The 25,271-nt window shown below is 35.1% G+C and overlaps 1 protein-coding gene across 1 annotated transcript; it reads right to left on the bottom strand.

Annotated features, from left to right (window-relative positions):
- Window positions 1-3,156: 3,156 nt before the first annotated feature.
- On the bottom strand, window positions 3,157-23,362 carry LOC149783019 (uncharacterized). The gene is made up of 3 exons (XM_089934612.1): window positions 23,221-23,362; window positions 17,222-17,260; window positions 3,157-9,736 (listed from the first exon to the last, which is right to left on the bottom strand). Exon 3 carries the CDS (start codon window positions 9,721-9,723, stop codon window positions 9,112-9,114), a length of 612 nt encoding a protein of 203 aa, XP_089790738.1. The 5' UTR covers window positions 9,724-9,736; window positions 17,222-17,260; window positions 23,221-23,362; the 3' UTR covers window positions 3,157-9,111.
- Window positions 23,363-25,271: the final 1,909 nt, after the last annotated feature.

Raw genomic sequence — 25,271 nt, 5'->3', positions numbered from 1 at the left:
TGGTAATCTCTATTCAAGGTCACAACAGTGTAAAGCTGCATACAACATTTGATTGAAATACAGTGAGCCTTAGTTAGGTTATGCCCCAGAAAGAAAAGTTACTAGACCACATGGCATGTCAAAACTATTTCATCTCGTTATTGTAAAGCCGCATGGCAAAATGGTTTGTAAAGTCATGCTGCAGAAGTCAAGTTGTAGAACAGGCAATCAGGGACCACAACCCCATATAAATAATGCCATGGAAAACAGGTAATTAAAGCCATTCAAGGTTGGTCAATAAAAGGTGCAAGCTGTATTTGGTTGAAATCAAACAGTTCCATAAAAATTGTGCTGCAGAAACCAGATTGCAAAGGAAAAGCAAACTATCACCCTAATTTAAGTGAATACAACCTTGACAATTGCTAAATTCAGTTGAAATCCAACAATCCTTTTATGCCGTTCAATGAATGAGAGATCATGGGACATAAATCCTGTAAATGATACCATGGAAAGATGGAAATCAAACCAATGTATGGTCTTGTCAGTATAAAGTTGTATGCTAAATTGGCTGGAATTAATCACTTGGTGTAATGTTATGTAAAACCTGTGATAGCAGTATAAGCAATCCCTACATGATGTGGAATGCCTCAATCACACTACTCATGGTGCCATCAATATAAGCTGCATGCCAAGTTTTGATGAAATCCAATAATGCTTGGCGTTGTTATGTTAGGGAGACGGGCACTTGTGGTATTAAGGCACTCGTGGGTATGTAAGAAAGCTTGCCAGAAGCTTCTTGTGGATCGGTGGTTCTTTTGTTTTTTTTTGTTGGGGGGGGGGGTTGTTCCTCCACCATTTATACTGGCTGCCATGTATAGCCTATCTTGTTCTGAAAAATGGTGTTAAACCCTTCAACAAAAACACTTGTGGTACTAACACGCTTAAGGAGGAGGGTGGAATTGGGATCTTCATTTGAATTAGGATTGGGATTGTATCTTTCTTTTACTTCAAGATAATTTATTATTCTTCAGCTAATATAATGTGTCTAATTAGTGCTTTTTTTAATACTGAAAAGCTAATTTTTGTCCAAAAACTTCCACCAGAAAGTAAAATTACTAGTCCATAAATGACAACACAGTATACTGAAAAAGGCAAGTCTCATCAATAAACCAGATTTGATCAGAAACCAAATATTTCCACTCCTTCAAATGGACAGACACTTGTCCAAAAAGAATGTCAAAGAATTCAAGATAAAACTAATTTCTCTGTTTAACTGCTGAGTGTTCGTACCATCTTGAATGATGTGATGCTCAAATTTGCTACTGTGGTGGCTAAATTAGAACACATTTATTGAAAACCTATTGCCAATATGACCATCTATTCAGGAAAAGTGATAATATTTTCAAAATGGAATGTCATAGCAACCATATACGATGCAAGACTGACTCTATTTGCATTTATGACCAACAAGATATCTAAAGTCCTTTGGCAAAACCCTCGTATAAAAAAAAACACCAATTCTGGAGTAGCAGCAAAACAAGCAATAAAAACACTCAAGAATGGTTACAGTGGTGGCCATAATGGCTCTCAGATTAGCACCATTTTCATTTTGAACCAACTAGACAGTATGAGAAATTTGGTTTTTTGAAAACCATATTCTGAAATGACCATCCAGTAAGGAGGAAATTATACTTCATCAGAAGTCTTCTGGTGAAAATACTCAACTGACAACTTTCTGTATACAAGGAGTAGCATCTGTCTGCTCCATAGGATATCATACCATCACAATTTTCATTTGGACATAATAAGAAGTCCTTTAGTGATAACCCCATGTTCATATGACCATCCATTCAAGAGCTGTTGTGAGTGGCAACCATATTGGATATCAGAGTATCACAATCTTCAAGAATAAATAGACACCGAGATGAATATATGTATAAAGTTTCATGGCAATCCTCCAAGTAGTTTGTAAGTAACAATTAAAAAAAACTGGTATGAACAGGCTATGACAGACAACAAGCCATCCCATTAGTTCTTCTGGTCTATGACCAGATGAGTTCAAAATAGGATTTGCACAGTAACTAAACTTTGTAGTGACCAAAATGCTGCAGGTTTTAATACCCACCGTCAGACTGGCCCAGGTCATCTACTGTGGTTTCCTTTGGCAAAGCATTCGACTCCAACTGCCTTTCCTAAAATACCAACTAACCAAAGCAAACTTATTGCTTGCAGAGAGATTAAAAAAACCATGGATTTTAGGGTCTAAAGCTAATACTAAAATGTTTCTTCCAGTAATTTTATCAAGACTGGACACCTTCTGTCAGGTGCATAAAATTAAGCGGTTTAAGGTCCATGGTTGATACATTTTATATAGCCTTGATTCAGTGAACTTCAATTATCAAAAATGACCACTTTAAAAGACAGCTGGCAACCTCCACCAGTACTAATGTGTACAAAGCCAATGCATGTCCCCTAAATATTGTTCATACATACATTGTTAGAATTAAATTATCTACACTCTATTACTGAACTATGTTCAATCAGAAGTTCTGGCCACTTTATCGTAAAACTTGACTCAACATCTGCTATTCCAAACCAGGAAACCTTACTTGAAATATAAAAAGACCACCTTTTGATTGCTTAGAATATTTTCCAAGGACAATTTCAAGTTTTAGGAAAGATGGTCTGATAGATGTTCTATTGTTAAAAGTTCTTTAGGAAAACTTGCTCTCTGGACCAATTTTGTAAGACAGCTTTTGGGGAAGATGTTTCAAGGTATTTTCTATCTGCAGATATAAGAACCACAGTGATGGATCAGCATTCTTTTTACAACTTTCAAAGGACTTGATGGCAGGATGGTCTGTCAGTCAAATTTTGTTCCATGATTTATCAAATTTTGTATTAGCAGCCATTACTGCAGGCATATACCATAAACTCATTTTAATGTATAGTAGTAATACATTAGCGGACTACAAGGCACAGATCTTGCAAAACAAATCTTGCATTGTATCTAAGTTGCAAAGTTATAAACAAAGAAAAACTTAATAATTTTAACAATGATGTATGAATTATACCCATGCCTTGCCATCCAGCACTCAGAAAAAGAACTTTTCTGATGACCTTGGTAGACTCACCATTACAAATATTTAGATAAGAAAAATGGGAGGAACAAAATGATTAATTAAAAAAATTTTATTGAAAGCAAAATACATTTTTTTTTAAATGGAGGCTGTAGAAACAGAATAATTTTGGGTTGATCTAAAAGAAAGAATATTCAACAATTTTCCTCACTCACTACTCACTGATACATTGAGAGTTTGCTGTGTCGGGATATTTGCTGGTAAGGAATTTGATAATTATGAAGTTCTAGACTGCAGAAGTCGCTTTTGCTTACATATTTCCTAATATTTGCAAAGTAATAAAGTATATGAATCTCGTATACATTAGCATCTGGCAAAATACCTTCTTTGAAGTATAAAACATTACAGCACATGAAAATTCAGATCATTAGCTTTTAAATTAAAGGAAACTTAAAAAAAAAAAAAAAAACAGCCTTCCATCAGTAGACTGACTTGCTGTTTATCAGATCAAATATAACAACTGTATCACTATATCAGAGAACAGTTATGAATTGTGCTTGACCTGGCAGAGATCATAAAACTCTGTACTTGAGATTGAGTTTTCAATCATCTAATCAAACTGACTTTACAAAAGTTAAGTCCTTTGCGATTATTACGCAAAACAACCCATAAGGTTCATGACCTCGAATCCTTATAAATTTTATCAGATGTGACTCCTACATCAGTGATCAAATTCGCCATCATCTCCATTTTTTAAGGACTAGACATATGATAGAATATAACTGTATACTAAATATTTCAGGAAAACGAATTTAGTAAGCTTTTAATATAATAATATTGCTTTAAAGATTAATAACTTGGCCTTACAAAAATTGTGTATCTAAAAATGATGAAAAATAAAAATTCAAAATTTGTACAGAAAGGTAAAACATTAATATGATAAAGAATAACTAGTTAATTAAAACCTATTTGGTATTGTTAAAAAGTGGTGGACAAGTTTAACAGCAACCTAAAACAAAAACAAGTTTTCAAAATGATTAAAAAGACTTAAGAGAAGTTTGTTTCTGACAATATGAAGATGCAACACAACCATACTTCTGTATAGAACAAGCATAAAAATACCAATTCTTAACACATTTAAAGATATTTTGAAGGAGAAAAAAAAAAGTCTGACTGCCAGCATATCTTGCCTGATTTTGCTACGACGTTACAAGAAAAGAAAAAAAACAACATGAAACTCTTGAAAAATCTTGTTCAAGAGAACTGCTTTCTTATAAATTTTCTTATTAAAGATTTTAAGTTAATTAACAAGAATAAGTTCCATTGGCAATGCGCATACTAAACAACAAGATGGGTCAAAGTGGTTTGGAGAACACGTATTTTTCAGTGGACGAATACAACTCTCATTATTATGCTAGGCTAATGTGAAATTTATGCAAAACACTGGATTTGCTTAGAAAATTTGGCAAAACTGATATTCTTCAAATTGTTCCATAAAATTATCTATTTGTAAGAACATAATTATCAACATGGTTTAAAACTAAATAACACTAAATATTTTCTTTTGAAATTGGAAACCCTGTATTCTACAAGCAGTAAAACAGTAAATTTTTATAATGAAAGACTTTCAAACAAATGGATTAATATTTAAACTTAAAGGTAATGGATTTCAATTTTAAAGAAATTGTTTCTGTTTGTCTCTGATTCAACAAATTAAAAAAAAACTTCCTGAATTTATATTAAATATGTATGAAGTGATTAGCACTAAATTAGCATGGACACGAGATTTCATTCAGGTATGATGCTTAAACGCATACAAGTCTCAGCATAATGCTATACAAATACAACATACTGAAAACATTATGCAGTATTGAGGCCAAGCTAATATAAAATCTTAATTGTTACACAGCTGCACTGGTCACTCATGCTGCCCAGTATGTTATCTCCTATCACATGCAAGGTCGATGGTCTGGAGGTCATAAAACATAAAGTACAAATGTTTGCTCAGAATACAAATTTTTGATAGTAAATAATTTTCTTGAGCAGCAACATACAGGAATAAAATTTACAAAATACCAAAGTATACTCTTTCCCATTTCTGCCAAATTATAAAAAAAATAGATATATTAAAAAATAATAACAACAATGATATAAAAATAGTCATAATCATCATCATAGTGGACTCTGTAGAAAGTGTTGAAGTTCTTTTTTATGATCCATGTTTGGAGCCTAATCAAGGGGGTTGGATAAATAAACAATCAACAGATCTACGTTGACAAAATCTACCAAGTCATTATGCATCAAGATTTAAATAAGGATTTAACAAAAACTTATCAAATGCACAAATACACTGCAATAAAATAGCCATATTTCCTTTTTTTTTTCCTATCTTGTCACCACCCATGACATTTTAACTGTATCCATCATACCACTCCTTTCATACATTACAATTCCAATATTAGTTATAGGTTTAATTACAATTTATAAAGAATATTCAAACACATGATGCCTTTTTACCTGTGCTCAATAATGACTGAATATGTGTGACTCACACTTACATTAAAAGCCAATTATAACTGAATTCATCTGATGTCAGTTGGTAAAAAGAATTTGTGGATATCGTGGTCGATGTAAAACAGAATATAATTTTTTAATGAATGATCCTTCTGGCGACAACAGGACCCATTCCTCAATCAATTTTGGTATAAACAAGCTTTGCATCTATACCACTAGGCTGGATGCTGGTTGGCTGTCAGGGAATAGTGTTGGTTGACCATCAAGGCATTCTGAGCATGGTAAAGTGTCTTATGGTACCCGCTCTATCAGAGAGGATACCCCACTGGTGTTTTTCAGGTAATAATCGTATACAAGATTGAAAATTGGGCAGCCTCCAAGTTGGGCAGGATGTCACTAATTCAGGACAGGGTGCAGCAACCTCTTACAAAACAACTTTGGGACAACATTCAGAGACAAAAATTTAATATTTTGCAAATGATGGACAACAGACAACCACAAGAATTAATAAATTCACAGTCAATGACAATAAAGGTCAAACAATGAATACTTAAATTACTTTCCATATTCAAGATCAATTACATATAACCAAAAGTATGTTGGATCCAAAGAGCTCTTCCCTTCCAAACATACACAATATGTATATATATGTCCCCCTGTTTCTTACCTATCTTTAACACACAGAAACACTCACACACACATGAATAGCTCTTGCATCATAGTTAGAAATTAAAACGTACTACTACAATCAATTTGAAGATGCATTTATAGAATTAAAGTTTACTTTTTTGCATAAGGAACATTTTTATCCCCCCCCCCCCCCAACCAGTGTGTGCATGTGAATCCCAAAAGCATTGCTGCAAAACACATGACCTTGACACCAAAGTTAAAAAGTCGTGCAAGTATGCCACAGAATCAATTGTCAAAGCTATTAAGCTAAGATTTATCCAAGCTATGAAGAAAATCCAGCATGAAAAACTTGAACCAAAACATTAATGACTTTTTATGCACGTGACATTAAAACCAAAGTGAAAGAGGCAGGCAAGCACATCACAAACATCAACTGTCTTAACTTCGCAATTGCAAATGCCAACTATGAAAGGGTTTTGTGCTGAAAAAGTACTGTAAATTCACTATGCTTCATATGGTACAAAATTGTGGACTTCGTTGGTTGCCACAACCTGTGAGTTATAAAGAACCAATGAACAAGGATCCTTTTATTTTGAAACAAATATAACCTACCTTCTACAGTCTATGAATTTAAGCAAAGATGAAAATCTTTCATTTCTGCAAAGTCATGAAACATAATACAAACGAAAATGATGAATTTTCTTTACACCTTCAGGAATAATTACATATCAGCAAATGTATTTCTGGGTCCATACCTTCCTTTCATTCCAGAAACAATTCCTCACTCGGTCTTTTCGTTTTCTCTCACAAACACACTAAATTTACATCACTACTTGGCATTAAAACAATCACAAATCACAATGCATTTGAAGATACACTTAGAAACTTGTGACAGGAAATACACAATGGATTTTTTAAAACAGAAGAGCATTACCAGCATAAATGGTAGGCCCATTGCAATGTAAAATTAATCGAAGTTACTGTCAATTCAACTGGCAGGCTGAAATTTAAAGATATTACGATGCCAGAAGCAAAGATTTCCACCTAATATTATCACCCTGCATGATTCCATTTGTATACCATCTCCATATGAAGTTTACTGAACTGAATGCACCTGGAAGTAATTAACCAACAATGAAGTCATTCTCAGACTAATTCTGGTTTTGTCTTTTTTCCTTGTACCAAAATACCAGCTACAAAGTGCTGATTTCAAGTACTAAAAATGTACAGTTAAACAGCGGCAGAACTGATTGATAGTCATGAGAATGGAATCTTGACAAACCAAGAAAATGTAAGTGTGGATTCAAGCACACCAAACTTTCACTATGACAGCAATATAACATTCTCCTTAAAAAAATTCAAAAGACAACCTGTTATATGTTCCATACTTAATGAAAAAATGTACTGTAGAGACTGATGAGGGAAAAAAATATCTGCAGAGAATATCTTTTTCTCCTCTTAAACTCAAAAGTCATGTAGCTATTCAAGAGCTATAATAAGCACATTTTTCTCAACATATATTCACCATGCTTTCTGTTCATTAATTTCAGTGAAAATCTGGTTAGGCCTCATGAATTACAAAACAAGATTGCTCCATCATACATACCCCTGTGTAACATGTGTCAAACTTCAAAGAGATACTTCAGATTATCATCCAGTCTCTTGAAATGGCAGATAATCTGGGTCATTGCCCTTTACAGTAGACACAAATACAAAAGTACGCACCATAACAAGGATAAAAAGGTGTTACAATACATGCATTTTAGCCTCCATTTCTTAACTAATAATTTCCTTAATTTCAATACTTTTGTGAAATCATCAAGGCTTTTAGTACTTGTAAGAACTCTTCCCCGTTTTTCTGGACTCAAGTTACTAAAAGCATATAGGTATACATCTCCTTTTCAGGTTTTAAGCCCAACATTAACTGAAACTTCGATAGACATAACAACATACATAACTAAGTCAACAATAACTAAAGGCTTAAATGATAAAAGGTGATGTCCACATGAATCCTGCAGTAAAACTGGATTAATTTGGCTACAAGAAAACAGCGCTGATATTATCAGACGTTGATACATGCATGTCCCTTATTTTACTGTAATATAAAAGCAAGTCTGGCACACACAAACTCAACAGCACAGAAACAATTGTCAGAACTCTTAAAATCAAGCTGATATGTAAATCTAATAGTTATGCTTTGTTGGTATTGTAGCTGCTCTTCAATTTTTCCATTCTGGGTCTGCAAAAAGAACTTAAAGCCTGCAGATGTGCTTATGCAATGGAATAACTTATCTCAAACCTCAAATAATCCACATCTTATAGTTCTGTTGTAACAGGCTGTTTAATATGGTACACTGAATTAACTAATGATTCTAACGAGATTCATAAAAAAGATCCTTTATGGAAACAATTCAAATAAAATGGACATATTTTTTTATTAGATTTACTGTATTAAGTTCCACTGACCTGAAAATAAAGACTGGGTCTTAGCCATTTTATGAACATTTTTGTTTAGTAAAATAAGATAAATATACATTCATTATCACCATGTCAGGTTTAAAGCAGTTATGTAATGCTATACTTTAATAAAAGGTAAATATTACAGGGATATGGGAGAAGTTCAGATCAGTGATGTACAATTTGCATAAAATTTCAAGCCAACTTTTGCATAAAGTACCCTTGTAATATTAATACAATTTGTTCATAAGGATCTCATTATTAATGAAAACATAAATTATTTGCTGGATTGAACAACTTACATCATATGTTCCTCCAAAATTAAACCAAACATGGTTGCAGATCTACCTTAATGCAATGACTCTATAATATCCATGGAACCAGGGCCATAAAAAGCCTTTGGTAATGTTAAAATAGGTCAAGTCATTCTACTTATTTTCACATGTATCAATCAGTATGGAGAACCATAATGCAAAGCACCTGGGTATGTTGGAGCAGAACCTGTGCCTTGATATGCCATGGGAGAAACCTGTGTCCCAGATGCAGCACCTAGCGTTCCAATGGCTGGTCCACGGGTTTGCATGCTGGCTAGCTGACTTGTGTAACCATTCGGATACAGTGCACTTGAAACAGGAAGGCCATGAGCAGCTGGAGCACCAGCACTTGTACCATATGTAGGACTGGAGTGACCCATCTGGGATCCCAAGTAAGTAGGATACTGGTTAGTTTGGTAGGGAGATGGAGATGTGGTGGGCATAGTGGCACCAGTTAAAGATGTATGTGATAGGTGGGAATATGCACTCATTCCAGGGCCAGCGGTCTGGTAGAAACCTCCAGATAGTGGCGAGTATGCCGCAGCTGCTGTGGAATACATCGTAGGTGGTGAACTCATGATGGCACCAGGATGAGGCTGTGAGACTGCCACAAAGTGAGGCAATGAAACAGGACTTGCTGTGATGAAGCCTGCAGCTTGGGGTGATGGACCATAGCCTGCTGGGTATGCATTTGCTTGGTACAGCCCTTTATTGTCTGCCACAGGGTAGGATGATCCATAAAAATTCATTCTTTCACTGTAACTAGAAAAAAAGAATTCAATGAGACTTAATAATCATGACCAACACTGAATAAATGTTTCATTTTAACAAACTTCAACATCCCACAATAAAGAGCAATTTAAGTGAAATATTTTAGATATGCCAGCTGAAGTAAAATTGAATACTATTAATTGAAACATACTAACTTGTACATGCCAACAAATGATGGCCTTTATCAAGCATCAATTACATCATTAGCTGCCAATCATATATAATCTGTTAACTCTATTATGCTGGGCTCATTTTATGACCAGGGTTATTATCAACAGATGGGTACCTAAGAACCAAGACACCCATTGGCATCTTTAGTCACTGCTCAATTTCCTAGTTCAGGCCCCCTGAATTCACAAAATTCTAAACAAATTCTCCACTAATTGAGATTTTTTAATACATATTTGTCACTAGGTTAGAGAAGTTAAAATGAAGCAAAAAAACTTCTTTAAAGAGTCTTTATAAATATTTCTCAACTTTAAATTTTAAAAATGAAACATTCTGCATCCTTTACACGATCTAGGTATGAACAAAAATACTGACATTGTTACAAGTATCTTAATCTAGATGATTTAAAATATCAATATGAGATGAAACTGAGAATTTTGGTGAAATATAAGCCAGCAGATTACAAAGTTAGATATATCACATGTACAGATGGTGTGTGTGTGTTATTAGGATTTTTTACGTAGCTTTAACAAATTTTCAGTCATATCGCTATGATGTCTGCAGTGTGGCAGTTTATAGTGATGTCTAGCACTGGGGCATCATGCCGCAGACATGTAGCATGATGTCACACCCAGTCACATTATCCTGACACCAGGCCGACCAGCCCTATCACTAACCTCAATGCCGAGCGCCAAGTGAGGCAGCTGTTAGTACCATTTTTATAAGTCTTTGGTATGACTCGGCCAGGGATCGAACCCATAACATCCTGCTTCTGAGATGGATGCTCTAACCACTAGGCCACCAGAGCAGTCCAGACAGAACCATTTGATTAATGTAAAAAATGAAAAATACCAGGTTTTCAAGTCCTAGAAGAAATTTCTAGTTTCTCATATGGCAGTTTGTACATCTGAATAGTATAAGGTAATCTTATTTGACCAAGGTGAAAACTTGGTCTTTATCCATCATCAAACTGAGCTTAGAACCATATTTTGAAATTCTGAAGACAGGACCGAATAAAAGGTTTTCTTTTTATCTACTTGTCTAGGACAAGTGGTTCAGAAAATTCACTTGTCCCACATACCTTTTCACTTGTACAACTTTTCTCATCTAAACTGAATTCCTTTTTGAAAAACATATTTGCTACATCAGATGTTTTCAGCTTTCCAGTGTCCATGTATCCTGTATGCACTACGTATTGATCTGATATGGTAGCATCAGTGCTTGCATCAGCAAAAATGAAAAGAATTTATTGGAGTTCCTAACTTTCCTTAACTTTATCTAGCAAAACTTGATTGATGAAATGAAGTCTCTAGCCTTGATATATTCAAGCCAGGGATAACTATCAACCTAATGTGGCCAAAAATGTGTCTCTTGCTAGTATCACATTTCACATTTGCTGCCACAGATCCTGGCTTATCCCTCTAGATAATGGTCACCTCACCATGGATGGCAATCTTACATTTTACCCTCCACTTGCAAGTGAATTTTCCTTCTCTGACTCTTTCTTATTAATTTTTGAAAAAAAATTTATTTAGGACTTTTCCATTTAAACATATATGGTACCCAGGGAAGTCAGTTTTTTTAAAACACATGCCAGGGTAATTTGATTTCACTAAATTCACATTAAAATGATAAGAAAATTCTAAATTGCATCTACGGGCAATTACTACACATTAAAATTACCTTCCCTGGGTCCCAGGTATGTATAAGTGGAATAGCCCTTAGCAAACTTATTCTATCTACTTAGTAAATATTACCAAGCCAGACACCTACTTCTAATGTTATCATAATATACATTTTGCCCTTTAAGTACACAGAGACAGCTCCTTAATGACATGGTTCCCACACTTTTCTAAAGATAAATTTCCAGGTCATATCCAGGATGAAATTAATTTTTCAAGGTTCACATATGACCATAACTAAATGGAATTTAAGAACATTTTAGATTATAAAACATGCATTTTCTAAATCTAAAGATGTTTCTATTTCAAGAGTCTCCAAAACATCTCAGTCAGAAAAGATGATCATGTACAAAACCACAAGATGTATCACACGAAACAAGTTTGATTAGACTCCTATAAATTGGCATGTAAAGTCATTTCAATGTACAGAATAAAAATTCTAACTTTATTTTGCTGATCTGCATTATGTTGCTAAGTGGGAACAACATAATGAACATAAATTAGTTTTGTTACCTTTCAAACCTTCAATTCTAAAGAATTCTATATCAATAATATATATGCATCTTAAAGAAAGTAAACATTTCCTATTACAGTATATAAAAAACAATAAAAGCAAAAGGTTAGAATCTTGTCTTTTAACAAAAAGAGTTTAACACTGAATTTATCTGTGCCAATAAAATCCCAAACAAGTTTTCAAACAACCTAATCTCCTCAAGATGATCTGGTTAAAAATTGCAGGCCTAGAAAATTATAATGTATGCTATATTGATATATACCTGTATGAAATGAACAGGGTAATGATTTATTTTATCAGAAATGGCAAGTATTATAATCGTTGTCTTTAATCCGCTGACAGACTAGACAAAACTATGGCATAGATGAAACCTAACCCTGAAGTCGTCATTTGCATTACTAGTCACATGACCTCACAAATCTCAAACAACGACATCGGAAGTCCAATAGCCATGTGATATCAAACTCCTATTTAATTTTGTTGTACAGAAATTCAATTAAGTTATTTGAAAGCCTGATACTTTTTGTCAAAATCAGCGATCTGGCCAGTCTGATTTATCAAGCAGAGAGCACATGTCAACATGGAAGTCACGAGATACAACAAAACTCGAAATATATGAATATGAAAAATTTTGTGTTCTTTCATTTTTGTATTTTTATCACAACCAGTAAACCACTTTCATGTAATATTTGTTAAATGTTTTTTCTCTACAACATTTGAAAATGTAGGTTGTTAGACTTGTATACTCGTGCAACTAGCAATGTAAATTTCGAGTACCAGGTCACATTTCATCAACACCATAGTTTTACCTTGTCTTTCAGCAGATTAAAGATGCAACGATTATAATAGTCACAATTTCTGAGAAAAGATGAAATTTTCATATCGATTTCATGCATGTATCACTCAACTTAACGACGTCTAAAGTTTTCTAGGCCATCTGGTAAAGCGGCTATGCTCTGTCACCACCATGTTGGTCTCGTGATGCTATACTGGTTTTCATAACTTCCATTTAAGAAAAGATATAGATATCAAGCTGACTTTGAAAATAAAAGTCTACTAGATGAATCTAATCCACTGAGCATATGGATTTACTCAGCATATATGTTTATTGCAAGCACCCAAACAATCCATATTGCACCTTCCAAATATTCTGGTTAGAACTTGATAAATCTGACTCACTATCAGTTTAGTTACAAATCAATTATGTGATTGTTTCTGCCATCAAGTGCTGCTGGAAAATTCCCCGTTTTTTTCCCCGCCTTTCATCAATATCTGCAAAATTCAAGGACTTTTAAAGTTAGGGAATTTTTTTTTCATTTCTCCTGATTTCTCGGTAGCGTAGGAACCATGTAATTCACTAACTGGTTTGCTTGAAACAACAGTGAACATGAAAGTTAACCCTCCTTATAATCAATTAATAATTAAAGAATCATCACTGCTATTTAATCAGTTCACAAAATGGATTTAAATTTTAAAGGGTGTCATTTGTGAGAATCTGGTTTGAATAATATAATTAAGTCATTCATAACCCTACCAATTAATCATAAGGCTTTGTTTTGTTGCATTTACTTTCCCTGGTCAATAATCTGGTCGTTTAGCCCAATATGGAGTCAATGTTTAATGTGCATGCGTATGACTTGGAGTTTTAACGTAGCTTTAACAGTTTTTCAGTCATATTGCTAAAATGTCTGCAGTGTGGCAGTTTATAGTGATGTCTAGAACTGGGGCATCATGCCGCAAACATGTAGCACAATGTCCCACCCAGTCACATTATCCCGATGCCAGGATGACCAGCTAACATTACTCTTAATGCTGAGCGCCAAGCAAGGCAGTTGTCAGCACCATTTTTGTAAGCCTTTGGTAGAACTCGGCCAGGGACCAAACTCACAACCTCCTGCATCTGAGGTGGACACTAACCATTAGGCCACCGGAGCGGTTCTCAACGATTAATAAAACATCTGCATATGACCAATGGTAAGTGTGATACGGGATGTAACTAAATACACGAGCATGGTAAATTGAAGCATTCAGTATGTCTGGAAGGCAAGAATGGCCCTGGAAAGTATAATGTACAAAAGTAATGTTCTACTCTGACATGGGGCCAATTACAATTGTAATCAATTACGGTGTGAGCTATAGTCATAATTGTTAACATTGCATCAGCTATATAATCATAATTGTCCTCCTCATGGTTACAACCAAACAAATCACTAATTACATTCCTAATAAGAATAAAATTTTCCATAAACAAAAAACCATGAATGTAGACTATTACAATAAGGAATGGGTATTATTAGTGGCCAATATACAATGTATGTGATTTTGATTTTTAACGTAGCTTTAACAATTTTTCAGTCATGTTGCTACAATGTCTGCAGTGTGGAAGTTTATAGTGATGTCTAGCACTGGGGCATCATGCTGCAGACATGTAGCATGATGTCCCATCCAGTCACATTATCCTGACACCAGGCCAACCAGTCCTAACACTAACCTCTTAATGCTGACTCAGGGGGGATCAAACCCACAAACTCCCGCATCAGAGGCATGCGCTCTAACCACTAGGCCACCAGAGCGGTCTTATTTTAAAAGAAATGTTGTTAGATAATAAATAAACATAAATGAGAGCAAGATCTGGCATTTAAAATTACAAGGAGCAGTTCATTTCTGGCCAATATACAAGCTAACATTTAAAAAAAATATACTTTCCTTTAATTTTAAGTGACCCAGTGTTTTATCTACCCACACATCATGTGTCAAATGCGCAGCATTTTCCAATTTGATGCACAAAAATCGTTGCCGGTAGGTAAATTGATACATCTCAATGTTATATTTTGCTGATTAACACAAAACAAATGCTTGTTCTAAAAATCACTTTACCACTATGTAAACTGTCGCACACCAGTGTTATGTTTTGTTGATTAACACAAAATAAAGGTTTGGTATAACTACTTTCCTGGCCAAATTACAACTCTCCCAAACAGGAATAACACGTGCACATCAATTTCTTATGTAAATGTTATCATAGTACATAGAGTTACAACTGAGTGTGGAGCCTGGAGCTGACCTTATGGGACATGTAACTGTCACATCATTTGTAGCAACAGGATGTTAGAACCATATAATCACCACACACAAGAAAGAAGCAGAAAAAACTCTTGTTTTTTAAAGTGATTCTCATGAGAAACTATTAATTTATTCACATCCTTGTCATGCAAAGCAGCAACAATTTCCATTCGCTCAATTGTTTGCCTTGCGTTGTTCCAAGATACTGTCAGCATTTGACTGAAAACGGCATCCAAGGCAAAAAAATTAAAATAGATGTGAAACAAACGAAATTATCATTTGGACTGCATTTACAACCAACCAATGATAGTAGTATTGTTATCGAACCAATGAAGCCTTCATCATCTAAAGATGAGGTAATGGTAACTCATAAGATGAAACGTAATTTTGTGCAGCGATAGTTGAAAACATACAGCTGGCTATGTTTTCAAAAAGAAGTAAAGTAAAGAATGTGGGATTGAAGATGCCTTTATGTTTTGTCATGTATGTACAGAGGGAGAAAAAAACCCACTCCACAACCAAATGTGCAACAAAAAACAAAAAAAAATATTTCAGAACAGTACACTGGCAAAGCATGCTGGGTTGCCAGAACACAAAATGCTGACTGAAGGTCCACAACACCAGGCAGATTTGAATGCATTATTCCAACCAAGACATAGCAATGAAAGTGCTAGGGAAGTGTGTACAGTGGCAGAGTGTAAAAGACATCCCATTTTAAAATATAAATCTCTTCTTAATTTAATACATGACTGAATGGCTGAAGAAGTTGAGGTATTTGTCATTTTGAAGAATTCTGCCATTCAGCATGACTTGGCTACTACCTGTTCAGAGTTAGTGGAGAACCTATCAAATGTTGATGATTGTCCTATATGTGACCTGCAAAATTTGTCATTTGTGACTGCAATGCAGATGAAAACACTGACACGGCCAACAATAAACTCCTTGTCATACATGCTCAGATTATTTTTGATAACATGAAACCATCAACAAGATTTTTAACAAATATAGAATGTTCATATACTTCTAGCAAGGGAACTGCCTTATTGGCCTGAGTCACATTTTATATATATGTGTGACTCAGGTTTGAATTTTTTACTCCTTGTTTTTTGCCTTGATGAGTCAAATGACTTGCATGAAGCCATTTGTAGATAAAACACTAGTGACCATTTGTTAATTCAAAAATTCAAGCTCAATCAGCAAATCTTTGATCAGGTTTACAGTTAACTTCAAATAAATGCAATTTACTTTGATTCTGAGCATACTATCTAGTCTGTACAGCTTAGGTATAACTATATTAAAAGACCGCTGTTTTTAATTGTTTGTTTTTCAGTTATACAGTGTATGATATCTGCCCAGAACAAAAAAAGGACAACAAGCAAACACAAAGCAATCTTCATCTTAATCATCCCCCTGTAAATGTAATCATGGTTTCCAAATAAAGTGTGCCAACCAACCTGTAATCATAATCATAATTGTAAATAAGCACCTGTAATCAACCCCTTGCATGGTTCGAAAGATATTATTGGAAATTAATCAAATACAGCAGCCTGAATTTTATTCTGAAATTGCAGTATGCAAAGACAATCACCATACTGAACAAGGCAGACCTCATAAGGGAGGTATCAAACGAGGACTGATTATGTCACCAAAAACCCACCTACACTGCAGACATTCAAAAATTACCTGGCTATGCACAACATGGTGACCCTTGGATAAATATTAAGACCACCGAAATTCTTCACCTTTTTCATACACTGTTGTCAGTATTAGATAGGAAATAAGAAACATCACTTGTTGCTGAGGACTTCTAAGAATAATAAGCATGAACTGTTGTTGACACAGGTACCAAATCAACCAAGATCAGAGAAAAACAAATTTACCAATACACCGAGGTGAATCCAATAGAAGTTTGGTCCCAAAATATGGAAGCATATAAAATTATATGGCAAAGACCTTTGTTCTTTTTAATGAAGCTAAAACTGGCTGCTACAGTTTAGAGTTAATCGGCTGTAATACACTGTTTTTCCAGCTGATGTTCAAAGGACTCACCTTGGGATTTTTCACATGAGGCAAAACAAATCTTGATGTCTGAAAAAAAGAAAAAATATATTCTACTTAAAATCTTCTAACTTCATGGCTGTCACTTTACATTTCAAAAAGAATGGTTTAAAAAAACTTGATGTGTCACAAACACAAGTTACAAATATTTTAAAAGGCATAACCGCAGGAAGCCATGTCCCAAATCAGAGACATGACTCGAGGGCAGGAATGCAAAAGTAAGGATCTATCCCTATTCCACGAGACTATGACCTGCGTCATAACTTAAAAATTGGTCATAGCCCACTCATAAAGTATATACTTAATTGGTTTTAACAGACAAATTAAACTGGTCTGCATGGATTCCAAGACCTCTCCTTACCCCCCTCTGTTGTTTCACTCCAAGACAGCTGGAGGCTACATGGTCAAGGCAACAGCCTTGTGAGTAGAAGGGAGGCGACTGGTTCCCATCATCAAAATTGGTCTGGTTCATAATAAAATGAGCGGATCTCACCCATAACTGAAATTATATGAGATCTTGACGATACAAGTTTACACCGCAAATCTTAGCAAAATTTGTCGAGAAATATGGTCTCTACAAAATTCACAATCTCAGCCAATCAGATGCAAGATACATCATTAATAAAACCCTTCTGAAGTCATCATGATGTAAGCGCTGCTCAACCAATCAAAAGCACGGTCACCCCGTTAATCTACATTGATGTTACATCAAAGATGTTGATGATACAATCTGATTTGGTATGGTGCATTACAGCACAGCAATAACAAAAGGTTACTGAGTGTAAAGGCAACTAGAGTATTGTGCCTGCTCAGAGTCATATCACACCAGCCAACACAGGTTGTGTAGCCTGACAGAATTCAACCCTATACCATTTGGTGGTCAATCTGGCATACAAACCACTTGGCCACCACAGATACTGTCTCCATCAGTCGCCTCTTACAGAACGCAGGAGAAAGCCTCAGGTCTATCCTAGATCCTAAGGTATACTAAAAGGCTTGGCAATTTAAGCTTACATAAAATATTTTATTATTATCTCATCATAAACATGGCCTCAAGATGTTAAGATATGTTCACAATCTCAGCACTCAGGTGCAAGATCAACTCTTTAACATGTAATGATATTGTTCTCAACTGAACTTTTCAGGTCTTGAATATGTGTTTAGGATTTTTAACATAACTTTAACAACTTTAGTCATATCTCTACGATGTCTGCAGTGTGGCAGTTTATAGTGATGTCTAGGAGTTGGGTATCATGCCGAACTCGGTCACATTATCCCGACACCAGGCCTACTCGTCCTAACGCCAACCTCTTAATAATAAGTGCCAAGCGAAGCAGCTGCAAATACTATTTTATAAGTATGACTCCTACAGGATTTGAACCTTCAACCTCTTGCATCTGAGGAGGACACTCACCACTTGATCCTGATGACATAAGCTTATATAACAAATCAGAAAAGAAATATTGCCTCTAATGTTCAAAAACTGCCAATCATATGCAAGACAACCATATTAATATGAGTGAATGTTGCTCATAATCAAACTCATCTGAGGTCTTGATATAGGCGTACATACCAAAGCTAATCAGGAATGAAACCTCAAGAGGCTTAAGAAACAAATGATAAACAAAGATGTTCACTTGACATTTGGCCTTAAGCTCACTTGGTTTTTGGCCAGGTTAAGTAAAAAGTCTCAAACTATCACTAAATAACCACATCCAAAAAAACAATTGAACAACATGCCATATCATTTTACAATCTAAATATGCCGCAAATCGGATACAGATATATTCAAATAATAAGGATAACAATAATATATGACTTTTTTAGGATATGCAACTGCTACATTGGCACTTATCTGTAAAAAAAAAACGTCACTTGAAACAGTTTTCCTTTGGACTCCTTCCTACAGAACAATTCTTAGGGAGGAGGTAGTCATTGCAAGAATCCGAATTGGTCTTACTTACATCACCCACACCCACATACTAAAAGGTGAAGACCCACCAGAGTGCGTTTCTTGCAATGAACCATTCACTGTCAAGCACTTTATGATAGAGTGCTTTGACCTACAACCTACGCGCGATCGTTATTACATTGTGCATGACATGAAAGAACTTTTTGATAATATAAACATCACTCGTATTATAGAGTTCTTGAAAGCCGTAAATATTTACTTTAAACTCTGACTTTTATGCTATCACCTTATGCAGTTTTATGCAATATATGTACCGTCCCATTTTAATACCTATTCATCTTTTTTACATCTCCCGTTGATCGGGAAGCTATATTTTGCAACGTTACCATCTTACCGTTTTTAATTTCAACCATTTGTTCTTTTATATCGCTGGTCGATATAGGACCTTTTATAAGTTTTAAAAGATTATACAAATAACACTTTGTTTGGCGCTAAATAGCCTAAAAGTGCTGATGCGCCGTTAAAAAATAATCAATCAATCAGTCAGGGATGCACCCTGGAGAAAACTGATGCACACGCTTTGCTGTCATGCGTTTTTTTTTTTTTAGACCCAAAGGATTCGCATAATGCAATCAGGATTTATTTAATATCCAATGCTTGGGATGAAGGATGGCATCATGTCTGCTTCTAGGATAGGCACAGACTGGTTCCCTGCTTTATTTGCTCCCTGCGTCGCACACCTCTATTCATACAGCAGAGAGAAATGCAGGAAGCATACGAAGTGGGGAACCAGAATAGCATAGGCAATGTTAGGATGGAGTAGCTTCCCCATATCACACAAACTCTCATGTGATTTCCATCAAGCTCAGTAACATTTCATCTAGATGTTTAACCTCATTTGCATTAGAAAGTGATCTCCAGATTAAAAAGGCGTGCACTAAGAATCATTAGCAGAGAAAGTGAGAGAAGCAGAACACACAAGAGTAACTGTGGATATAACTTTAATGAAAAACGAAATAAATAATTCCTTTGACTGGAATTTAGCACATCCATTAGGATTACTGGTGTGACTTCTGATTGTGTGATTGCGAAGACTGCAAAAGCAAATAATCCTTTCGTGACAGGGTTTAAGAATTTTAAAAAATCTGTCCTCATTCGTCACAAGATATCTGGAGAACACATTATATCCCACGACATTCTTTGGATTATAAAGTCATGGATTATTATAGAATTTGTTGGTTTTTAACTTTGAGGCAATAAAAGAAAGATCTTAAAGTTCAAGTGTAACTTATCAGAAAGAAGATGAATCATTAGCCTCCTTGATTTTTGGATAATTGTGTTCTATGATGAAGTACAATGAAACCGATGACAGCACACATTTTATGTAAATTAACTGCCATTTGGTTTAAAAGATTTATTTGGCTTTTTGTATTGGCTTGTATGTAATGTGTTGAGCTATAATATTGCTTCAAAAAGATTATAAGGAGAATGTTAAAGGTACGACTTTAAACTAAAAGAAAAATGAACTAATAAAATTATTATTTGAAAGGATAATGAATTTGTTTGTTAATTTGTATATTTAGAGAGAATGTTGTGCAAGTTGCAATATCCTATTTCAAGCTGAAAAAGTACGGGTGAGATGAAAATCTGTCAGTACATTTTTTTACCCCCAGTTCTGAAACCAAGGGGATTTTTTTTATCCCCAATTTTACACCCCTGCAGAATACACTGCTTGAATGGACCAGGCTCTACTGTCAAACAAGAATTTCAAGCCAAGTATTGAAACCATCTATGATATTCTCAAGTAATATGATTTTAAAATTAGCCATGATGGCAACCATATTGGGTTCATTAAAAAAAGGTAATTTATTTGAGTTAGAAAGTGACCATAAAAATAATACAATTTCTAAAAGCAGACAGGAATAAAACACTGCTGTTGGGCAAAAGTCTACAGTAGTTTGTTGAAAGAAAAAATTATCTAACCCTTCTGCTACCACTGATGCATCTACACATCATCTGTAAGCAACAACTCAACCCCAATGCCAGTTACATGCAGTTTAAATAATGCTTACTTACTCCCCACCGATGCATGAATCGTACAGTCCAGCACTATTCTAAATCCCAGTGCCACATAAATGTACATTACCAATATGTTGACTAAGTTGAAAGTGCTGAAGGTTATACATTTTTGTTTATTATAACCAATAAGCGGACTATTTACTCAATATTTTGATAAAAGTTTGAAAGACAGTCACAGTAAGTTTAACTCGGGCACTAAAGGGCTTTTCTGCATACATATGTACAAACTTCATTAAGGAACAACCAATATATTTTATGCTACAGCTTGCTATCACCAGCCATGCTGCACTTTGATATAAATCACTTGCTTCAATGTGATACGTATCACAATGATATTGCATACATAAACTAAAAAATATAAAAATGAGTCGAGGATTTCAAAACAAGCATTGCTGGTATCATTGCATAAATCAGTAATAATATATGCTGAATTCACAGAATGAAGGAAAACAAAAGCTTCCTCTTTTCTGTCGTTTTGTTAAAATGTTCACTAAGTGTCAATCAGACAATATTATAGAGACATGCATTAAACAGATTTGGCCAAACAGACATACCTGACGCTTCACGATGAATGAGGCATGTGCCTCTATTTTTCTACCTCTACTTAATATTTCTGAGTTGTTGATTTGCTCTCTCGAGACAAAAACATTACTCAACATCAGGGTAACTAAACATGTGCTGTGTCTGAAAGCAGGGCATGATTAATGCACTTGCTTCTCATTTGCAGATGTTACTGGTGTGAAGTTTTGGACAAAGCATAACAATATATGCTCAAAACTCATGCAGGAGATCATCAGAACAAAATAAATTTTAAATTACCTATCAATTAATATCAGAAGTTTTACCTTCCAAAATCTTATGCCAATGTTTAAAATCCCAACTATGTTTGTTCTTGTTTGGAAAGCTGATTTGAAGACCTAATTCATAATTAAGTTGATTAGAGAAAAGTCTAATAAAATTTCCTACGTTTGTGTATGAAACTGACCGTGCATTCTACTTCCTTTAAAAGCATTACTGCCATGTTTCTTTTTTATAAAATAAAATAAAAACAAAGATTACTGAGAAAGACTAGACAAAAAGGCTTTATTCCACAACTTTTGGGGGAAAATATAAATGAAATAAAGGATGTCCAGAACTTTACAACAGCATTCTCGTGCCATTTCATTGTAGCAGGCTGAAACTGACAAGTTGACTGCTGAATTATTTGCAACCACAAAAACAATATATGAAGACAAATTTAAAAAAAAAACACAGATGACTCAGATGGAAATGCAGATAGTAATTTATGTAATGGCTGGATAATGAGAAATCTGTCCTCACAAGATGAATGAAAATATTACAATAGCAAATCACAAGGAAACAAGGCAGTTCTGATCGTGAGACAGTTGTTTAAAGTGTCTTTGTTTTTTTTTATCGTTTTAGAAGAACGTTTAACAATTATGGTTATATCACGCAAAGGAAATCTGAGCTAACAGCCTTTTCGAAAGAGACACCATGATATCAGACCTGGGCGGGCATCAACAAGTTTCTTTTCTGAAATGTAAAGAGTACAATTTTTGGAGGATAAGTACTGCGTCCTTCTTTTTTTTTAATCCTGGATGAAGCACTACGACAACATTAATTCAAACTGAATTGCGTGAAAGGACCTCCACGATGTTCTCCGACCACTCTTATAGCCATCTTGGAAATGCAATTTCAAAATGGCCATACTTAAACGATTTCGGAAGTACGTAACACAAGCGTGAAATAAGTATCCCCATGTGAATGATAATATTAGTGATTAGAGGTCGGTTCGAAAGTGTAAAAGGTGACTACAATAAGCCACTATCAATACGTATGTTTTGGGCCCACATGAACGAGTGAAGCCCAGTATCTAAATTTGACACTTGGTGGTACATTGCCTGCCAAGTCGAAGATCAATCCTGCTTAGTTTCCTATATTCAAAATTGTGATTGCGAAAATCTATCATAAATAAAATTGTACTTCATATAGAACTTACCAGGCACTGAACAGTATCACAGGGCGATTAAGTTCGGGGCTTCTTTTCTCAAATAAAATATTCGTTAAAAACACAATGGCTCTTTCCAACTTCGGTGAAGCTACGCACTTACAAGCCCGTTTGTTTTCTGATTGGTTAAAAATAATAGCGACACATGACGTGGACTGGTGCTAAATTCTACAATTCAATTCAAAATGGTTTTATACCTGCTTTCAAGTGAGTAATTTATAGTCGTAAGAACTGTTAGTTGAAATATTTATTAGCCCCAGTCCAGTTGTTCTAAACCTGTCTTAGAAAATGTTTAACGCACAAAAAAAGAAAGAAAGAAAAAAGTTAACTTGTGATAGTTATTTAACATTGTGCTGTTTGAAGTAAAACTGTTTCACGTGTATTAACTTTCATTTTATTATCTGGGCATCGAAATGGTTGTCTTTTATTTGGTCCTTAACGAGTATCGATTGATAAACAACGATGAGCCAAAGTATGTGCATCTAAACAGGGCCAGGGTTTTCCTACACACACACACACACACACACATGCGAAATTTGATGATCGTTTTATTATTGCGCACGTTTATTGATTGGTAAAATAAACATATGGACGTTTGCTTTGGTGCGCTTTCGAGGAAAGTCAGGGCCCTTTTAAAATGTTGGAAAATTCTCCTCACCCAACACTTGACCATGTCAAGTCCTGCCTACACCCTCCGGTTACTCCATGGAGTCGTTTCCACGCCACTCCTGCGGAGGCAAAATTGCTGTCATCGCAAAACAACGAACTCCATTTTTCACCGTCTTAACTAACTACAACTTTCAATTTCGAACCTTGTTTGAGTTGGTCCAAATCTCACTCAAAACAAAACGAAGGTCACCCTTTTTTCTTTTCTTTCTTTTTTCATACCGCCCTTTTCCTAGTCGAAAAAAAAAGAACAAGCTGACTGAATCTCGCTTTTTGGACCAGCATTCTAACCTCCTGGAGTAAGAAAATCCAATTGGTTGCAAACTGATTATTCTTTGACATTTAAGTTTTCACTGTGATTGTCTTAGAAAGCCATATACATAAAAACTCATAGATTCTATTCACATTTTCAACCTGAAACAGTCAGTTAGCCAACCCACCTATAGACATGGTCATATTTTACACTGCATTCTTCACGAACTTGCACCCCTAAGATATATGTGACGTATCAGTCCCTAGCCCTTTATCTTTGTTTGCTGCTAAGAGAAACATCCGTATGATAAACAGAACCAAATACATGTCTGACATCCAAGCAAACTTAACATCATTTTGTTTTGTAATTTTATGGTGCTTGTTTTTTTTTTTAATCTTGTCGTTGCAGGGCCGGATCAGGTCAAGTGTTGAAGGGAGACGGTGTTCCGAAATTTCAAGAGCCCTGACTTTCTTCGAAAGGGCACCAAAGAAACAGTCTCTGTCCATTATTGTGCATAATGCCCAAATACACGTGCGCAAGAATAAAACGATGGTCATATTTTAAGTGACAAGAGACTGTACGTTTAAGTGTGTGTACGTTTATTGTTTTGTTTTTAGCAAGGGGGGGGGGTGTCTGGAAACCTCGCCTGCCCTGTGTATGTTTTTATATGTTTATTTAATATTGTAATGCACTCAGAGCTTCTAAAGATTAGGCGCTGTACTAAGTCCACATTATTATTATTATTATCAAGGCGTTTCAAATTTCCTTTCAATGCAAAACGTAGAAGAAATAATCAGTGTTTGCCATACAAATCACCAAACCCATCAAATTGATGTATATTCATACACAGGTTTTCGAGGTTATTTCTCGAGTATACAGAAATGGCCGAGCAATGAATGATTCGATCGTTTTGTTCCAATCCATGGACACGTCGCTACAAGATCAGGAGATATAGATTTAATAGTTGCTTAAATCCAAAGCCGGGTACCAGCAAACTTGCACCTCACCCCTCCCAACCTATAAAGATTATATCTGCCAGTGTAGATTACGTTGTGTAAATTATTTGATTTAAAAAAAGTCAAATTTCATTTTGCTCGATAACTTAAACCATATTTTGGAGGGG

The sequence above is a fragment of the Sinohyriopsis cumingii genome, chromosome 15 (genome assembly GCF_028554795.1).
Source record: "Sinohyriopsis cumingii isolate HCF-2022 chromosome 15, ASM2855479v2, whole genome shotgun sequence".
Taxonomy (NCBI): Eukaryota; Metazoa; Mollusca; class Bivalvia; order Unionida; family Unionidae; genus Sinohyriopsis; species Sinohyriopsis cumingii.
This window is presented reverse-complemented; position numbering and strand designations above follow the sequence as displayed.